The following is a 6,922-nucleotide window of genomic DNA, read 5'->3' as shown; positions in this document are numbered from 1 at the left end:
CCCGGCGCGGAGCCTGCACCGCCCGCGCGGACCCTCCGCGCAGCGCAGCGCGGTCACCGCGCCGCTCCCGCAGCGGCCGCGCCGAGCGCCCCCCGCAGCCGCGGAGCGGCCCGCGGGCCCGGACCGGGACCAGGACCGGGACTGGGGCCATGGCGCTCCCGGAGAAGGGCCAGGCTGGGCCGGAGCCGGCGGGGCCGCCGCCAGCAGCGTTTGGGGAGGAAAGGCCCGAATGGCCCCAGAAAGCGGAACCACCGCGCCACAAACGCGGCTTCCCGGCACCCGCCTAAGGAAAAAAAAAAAAAAAAAAGGGGGGGGAAAAAAAGAGAAAATAAAGGGAAAAAAAGGAAAAAAAGGAAAATAGGGAGGGTCATGTTGGGGGAGATATTTTTACTCCTCCCCCTTCTTTTTTTCAGCGCACATTTCAGTTTATGGCAGTTTGGGTGCTACAAATATAAGACGAAAATACACCTAATTCTGTCATCATATAGATATAATATATTTCACTCTCACCACATAAATACAAAACATCCAATATCCAAAACATCCAGAACGAAAGTTAGTAGCAAGGGCTCAGCGCTCAATTCATTTTTTCCACTAGTTGCCTAAAAACTTCAGACGTAAATAATTTACAATAAAATTACTATTTTCTTTCCTGTCCAGCTCCTTCTGTCCAGTTCTGATCTATAATTAATTCTATATACTACAGCAACCATTCCAGTTTTTGTAATTCTTTTTTTTTTTTGGTTACAGTTTGGTGGCACGTATTTATACAGTTTGTAAACGCCATGTGTTAAAGTTTAAAGAAAGAAACGAAACTTAAACCCAAAGCAAATAAAAAAAAATCCCAAAGAACTAGCTAAGTACAGAATCCCTTTTCTGGTAAATTCAAGTACTGATATCGAACAGGAAATCGATGCGAAATGCTAGAGGATGAAAAACATCTTTGTGGAGAAAACGGCACTGAGAATCATGACGAAAAGAGCAAAAAAAATAGTTACATAGATGTATTTTAAGGTACAAAATAATAACAAAAGATATGTTCTTTTTGTATTTTATGTTCGTTTTAATTGACGTGTGAGCAATATGCTAGAGGGTTATTTTCGATGGAAGAAAGGCTAAAGATTTTTTGAATTGGATAACACTTGGATAACATTTGGGGAAAAAAAATCAAATAGGAAAAAATACCGTCGCGACATTTCCGGGTGCAAACTGAGTCCTGACTTCGTTATTTATGTGCAGATTTATTTTTGCAGGCGAGGTCCGAGGGACTAACCCGAGGGATACACGAAGAGCCGTTGCGGTACCTCGAAGGCGACACTCTCATTCTCAATCTCTCCAGGCACCGGTTTGTGTCTCCCTGCTGCATGCACATATTTTCCTGGCAGTCCATTCGGGCCCTTCCCACATTCAAAAAAGGAACACGAAAACAAAACAAAACAAAAGTTGCTGGGCGTTTTCCTGCTCTAACGGGCAAACAGCAAGGGCGCTCCCGGGACCTGTAGTGCAGTGGGGGTGTTGAAAACGGGGCGGCCCCTACGGAGCCCCCAGACCTTCGTGCTTGGGAGTCCCTGAAGTCCGGGAAGCGCCGGGCATCACCTGGCAGCTCCTGAAATCCTTCTGCCTCGCTGGGCATTGGCTCAAGTCGGTCCAAAACCTCCCCGCCCGCGGCCCCGCTACCTCTCTGTCCCTTTCCTAGCGGGGTTAAAGCAAACGGAGAAAGGAGCAGGCCCCCTCCGAGCAGACGGGCACCCCCGGCGGCGGGGCCCGCGGGCAGGGAGGCAGAGAGGCCGGGAACGCAGGAGGGGAGGCCGCGCCGCGCGTGCCATAAATATCGCCACAAATAAGATACTATAAATATAAATACGGGGAAGTTACTTCGAGTCAGTCCAGTGCTTTTTTCTCAGCGCTCTCTTTATTGTTGGTCCGGGAGTAGGGCTCGAAGGCGGACGAGCTCAGGTAGCGGGCGGACAGTTCCTGCAAGTTGCCCGCCAGCGAGCCGGCCATGGCGAGCGGCGCCGACGAGAGGCGCCCGGCCACGGAGCCCAGCAGCGCGGGCACGGGCAGCCCGAAGAGGCCGGCGCCGCCCGCGGGGGAGCCGTGCAGGGCCGCGGGCGCGGGCGGCCCCGCCGCGCTGCCGGCGCCCGGCGGGTGCGGGGAGCCGCCCGCGGGCGCTGCGCCCGCTCCGCCGCCCGCGGCCAGGCCGGGCCCGCGCAGGGCCGAGCCCAGGGCGGCCGGGGCGCAGGGCGGCAGGAGGCCCGGCAGCCCCGGCGGGGAGAGCAGCCGGCCCTGCTCCAGCAGCCGCAGGACGCTGCACGTGGCGGCCGTCTCGGACACCACGGAGCGCAGGTCGGAGTCCTTGCCCTGGTCCTTCTTCTGCTTCGTGCGCCGGTTCTGGAACCAGACCTTGACCTGCAGGACGGGGACAGAGGCAGCGTCAGCGGGCAGGGAGGCACAGGCACCCCCACATCCCCGCGGTGCCGGGACCCGCAGCCGGGGGACGGAGACACGAGGAAGTCGGGGCAGGGGGACAGGAGGGCTCTCCCTGGCAGCCCCGAGACGCTCCTTAGCGGGCAGGGTTGTCAAAGCGCACAAAGTGACTCCCGGTGTCCTGCCCGCTCCTCCCTAGGGCTGTCCCCGCCAGAGCAGCAGAGGGGAATTCGGAAGCCGTGAGCTCATTTTAGCCGAGTCTCTCTGACTTTATCGCATTCTCTTTTATTTCGTCTCATTTTATTTATATATTTTTATATATTTATATCCGGGGAGCCGAATCTGGCCCTTGGGTTGCCGCCTGATTCTAGGCCACCCTTGAGCAGCTGGGGACAGGCCAGGGGGCTGGGGACCGCGCAGCCCCAGCCCCGCTGCTGGCCCGGAGCGGCCCCCCTGCTCTGCCCGCCCCCAGGCCGGCCCGGGCTGCGCTACCGGGCTCTGGCACCGGCTCTGCGCCTCTCTCCACATCCGCTGCCCTGCAGGGTCTCGCTCCCTTCCCAGCCCATTTTAACAGTTCGTAACTTTAAAAAAAAAATAAAGCAAAACAAATTAAAAAAAAAAGGAAAAAAAAAAAAAACAAAACAAACTCCTTCTCTCACACACACGAAAAGGCAAAAAAAATGGCGGTTTCTGTAACCCACGAGCTGTTGAACTTGTCATTCCTATCCGGCAGGGGAAATAATAATAATAAAAGCTAATTAGCTTGTCAGGGGAATTTATTGTTCTAGGATATTTTGCAGAAATATTAAACCGGCTTTTAGAAGTTTGGTTTTTTGGAAGTTTCCCTGCACTTTCGCACAGTTTTAGTAGATCCTATAGTCCCCCCACCCCGGACATTCTCTGCTGTGGGACAGAGCGGTGAATTCCCGCACTCCCCCGCCCACCCCCCGCACCCCCACCCAGGAAACACGGCTCGGATCCGCAATACGGGAAACTTCACTCTGCTCCCCCGCATCCAGCAGCAGGAAGGGGAGAGCGGGCGGAGCGGCCTGAGTGGAGCCCGGGTGAAACCCCCGGGCTTGAGCAGCAACTTTCCGCTGGCTGCTTCTTCCGAGCCTCGCGGCCTCTGCTCGCTGCCGCTCGCTGCAAAGACCGCGGGGCCGCAGGGGCTCGCGGCGGGGCCGGCCGGTTGCCCGCGGGCGGCGAGGAGCCGGGCCGGGCGGACAGACTCCCGGGCACCCCGCGACCCGCCCGGCGCTGACCAAGGGCCAGGAGACTCCGCTCCCCGCCGCCCGCCCCCGGGGATCCCCACCAGCCTCTCCTCAGCCTGCCATCCCCGCGGGGCTCAGCCCCACGGGACTTGTCACGCGTGGGCGCCCTCGGGGGCAGCTGCCTGTGCGCGCGGCGGGGAAGGCCGGGACGGGTCCCCTGTCCCTGGGGCTACCTGAGTCTCGGAGAGGTTGAGCTGGCGGGCGAGCTCGGTGCGCTCCCGGCCCACGACGTACTGGCACCGCTGGAACTCCATCTCCAGGCGGTAGAGCTGCTCGGCCGTGAAGGAGGTGCGGGTCCGCTTGGGACGGTCCAGATCAAGCCCCTTGGGCAGAATAATCTCTCGGATTGAACCTTTGGCATCTGGCAAAGATAGGCGCAGTCAGCTTTACACCCAGGCAACCCTCCTCCATTTTTTTTTCCATTTTCTTTTTATTTTTTTTTCTTCCGAGGGAGGTCGGAAGTGCCGCCGCCAGCGCCTTCGAGTCCGAGCCCCAAGCCCAGGATGGAGCAACGTCCCTGAGATTGCGGCGCTGCACCTGGCCACTACACCCAAGGAAGGAAGAAAACAACAGAGAAAGGAGGAGGGGGGCGATGGGGCCCAGGGGTCTGGAAATAATCCCCTCAGCCCATTTAAAATTGGCTTGAATACATTGCACTGACAGTGCGACACTGCGGCATCACCCAGGGCCCTTCTGGGAGGCTGGGGAAGGATCCTCCAGGCCGGGCTTTGTGACCATAGGGACATTCTTTGTTAGCCCGGGCTGGGGGGTGCTGAGCACCGCGGCCACCCCTCAGTGTATAAAACCCTCTGAGGATTTTTTTTAGGCAAGTCTCACATGAGGTTAAAAAAAAAAAAAGGCAGAAAAAAAAATGCAAGCTTTCTGGGCATTGGTTGTCCCAGGGTGACCGATTTCCCCCCCTGAATCTGGGAGCATCCCAGGGAAAAACATTGCTCTGTGTCAGCTTCTCTGGGAGTAAAAAAAAAAAAAAAAAAAAAAAACACTCATGGAGGGAAAAAAAAAAGACAACAAAAAACAGGCACCGAACAACCCGCAGGAACCTCGTTCTCCTGGCAGCACCGACCGAAAGAAAGGAGGACAAATCTTATTAACACCACCGCCAAGCTAGAGCCAGATCCATGGTATATTAAAGCCTTCCCAACTCTGCTTTCCGCAATTTTACCTCCTCAATATGTTTTAAATCGGACACAACCGCATCGGTTTTATCTGACTCCTCTCTGGGTCAGTCGGTCGCGCAAGGATTAATTATTGTTTACAAGGCCTGCTCCGCTCTGTTCTTGTTACCATCCTCTTCTCTCTTTCCTTCCTTCCCCAAAACGCACTTAAAAAACCCCGAAATTTCTCCGGGTAATTCTTTTGGGCAGAATTAAAATGATTTAATTAGTTTAGATGCGGAAGGAGCCGAGCAGCGAGGGAAAAAAAAAAAACCCGTGCCGTTATATTAAAATAATAACAATAAAAGTGTGTCTTTCCTCCACCGATTTTACGGCTCTTCGGATGAGGATTATTCCCAAATACCGCTCCTGGCCGCGGGTCCCTCTCCCTGCGCGGGGGCGAAGCGCGTTGCGGGACGGGGCGCGTACGGGGCGGCCCAGGCGGGGGGCGCGGGCTGCGCGGGCGCGGGGGCAGGAGGGGAGCCAGCTCCGCGGCTCCCCGCGGGAAACGCGCCCTTCGGCAGCGCAGGAGCGATCCCAGAGGATCCTCCGCGGCTACTCCCGGAGCTGAAGAGGCACAAAGGAAAAATGGGAAGCGGATATAGCGCGGATATAACGCGGCTTCGCGGTGCCCGGCGCTCCGCACTTCCATGCCCGGGCGGAGCTGGAATAACGCTCGGGAAAGGCGATAGAGCCCGGAGCAGCCGGACGGGGAGCGCGGCACACGGGGATCTTCTCTCCCGGCCCCTAGGAAGGTCTTTAAACCTTGGGACAAAGCAAAACCAAGCAAATAAAATAAACAACCCCCCGGACACGGATACAAGTCACCTTCCTCCTCCCTCCCGAAATCCCTCCAGCTCCTACCTCTAACTAGGATCCTTCGGCAATAGTCCGGATCGGCCGAACTAGATTTACTTTTATTACAATCTTCCGTAGCTGCGGAGGCAGAAAAAGTCCCTTGTTGGTCCTTCAAAAAAGAAGTAGAAATATTTCCTTCAGACCCTTTGCTTTCCTTGACCTCTTTATGTCCATTCTTCGAAACCCGGTTAGCTTCAGTCTCTGAACTGCATCTAACGTCCATTTTGTCTTGTTTCCCAAACATGTAGTGCAATAAAAAAAAAGGAAAAGAAAAAAAAAAGGAAAAAAATAAAAGGAGAAGACGACGACGTAGTCTATGCTGGATATTGCACGGCTTTAGGGTCAGGTCGGTGGGGATCTGTAAAGCACCTTGAGCAAAGAAGGTCGCGGTTTATCCCACTGGAAAAGCAGCGGCTTCCTCAGTCCCAGCGTCCTAATGTGACTGTCCAGCTTCCCAGAGCGCCCAGTGATCAGGTACTCAACAGTACAACTCTAAAATGATTTAATGTCTGCCTTATTACAGAGACATGTAGTTGTTAGACACACAGAGGGACGCGCACTCGCTGTTTCAATTGATTACGGGTAATTTTGCAGCCTCCACATTTAGGTTACCTCATGAATACACTAAATTGTTTGGATAATATATCAGATCGTAATGGATGGTTTGTGTGCTTGTCCCCAATCAAGTAGAGTTTAGCCAGTGAATAAACTGAAATGATTGGTCTTGCTTTCAGGAAACACACAATCAAAAGACTGAGACTTCCAAAAAAAAAAAAAAAAAAAAAAAAAAAAAAAAAAAAAAAGGAGAGAGAGAGAGAGAAAAGGGTGGGGGGGAGGGAGAGGGGAAAAAAAAACTTTTGACAAGATTCACCCTGAATTGTTAGCACCATTAGCAGCCATTATTAACTTTCTTCAGTATGCCTTTGACCTCCCGATTATATAGTGGCTTTCTCCAAAGCACGCCAAATAAATCTGAATAAAGCTGCTAGGAAGGGGTGGAAAAATGCAGTTGTAGGAGGAAAAAGATAAAAGAAAGAAAGAAAGAAATCTACCCACCCTGAATTCCAAACAAACAAACAGATCAACAGCACGCACACATACAAAAAGTTCTTCCTTTAAGAAAATCTACCCAAGGAAGCAGGGTATTTTGGCCAGCAAAAATGCTCCCTAATGCATCTCCCCCCAGACAGC

General features: G+C 54.0%; 1 protein-coding gene across 1 annotated transcript; it reads right to left on the bottom strand.

The window, feature by feature from the left end:
- Positions 1-472: 472 nt before the first annotated feature.
- VAX1 (ventral anterior homeobox 1) lies at positions 473-6,514 on the bottom strand. Its single transcript, XM_088528863.1, has 4 exons — positions 5,738-6,514; positions 3,872-4,059; positions 1,876-2,409; positions 473-1,397 (listed from the first exon to the last, which is right to left on the bottom strand). The coding sequence occupies exons 1-3, from the start codon at positions 5,973-5,975 to the stop codon at positions 1,882-1,884; spliced, it is 954 nt and encodes a 317-aa protein (XP_088384989.1). The 5' UTR covers positions 5,976-6,514; the 3' UTR covers positions 473-1,397; positions 1,876-1,881.
- Between the last annotated feature and the right edge of the window lie 408 nt (positions 6,515-6,922).

The sequence above is a fragment of the Tinamus guttatus genome, unplaced genomic scaffold, assembly GCF_059628265.1.
Source record: "Tinamus guttatus ecotype Peru unplaced genomic scaffold, ASM5962826v1 Tinamus_guttatus_pri_ptg000314l, whole genome shotgun sequence".
Lineage (NCBI taxonomy): Eukaryota > Metazoa > Chordata > Aves > Tinamiformes > Tinamidae > Tinamus > Tinamus guttatus.
Note: the sequence above shows the minus strand (reverse complement) of the source record. Positions and strands in the feature narration are given on the sequence as shown.

Bases quoted from the DNA above. Each gene is read 5' to 3' on its own strand.
- VAX1 (XM_088528863.1), bottom strand. From the start codon at position 5,975: ATGTTTGGGAAACAAGACAAAATGGACGTTAGATGCAGTTCAGAGACT. The intron at 4,060-5,737 runs GTAGGAGCTGGA...TATCTTTGCCAG, and splicing joins CCGAAGGATCCTAGTTAGAG to ATGCCAAAGGTTCAATCCGA. The intron at 2,410-3,871 runs GTAGCCCCAGGG...CCCGTCCTGCAG, and splicing joins TCAACCTCTCCGAGACTCAG to GTCAAGGTCTGGTTCCAGAA.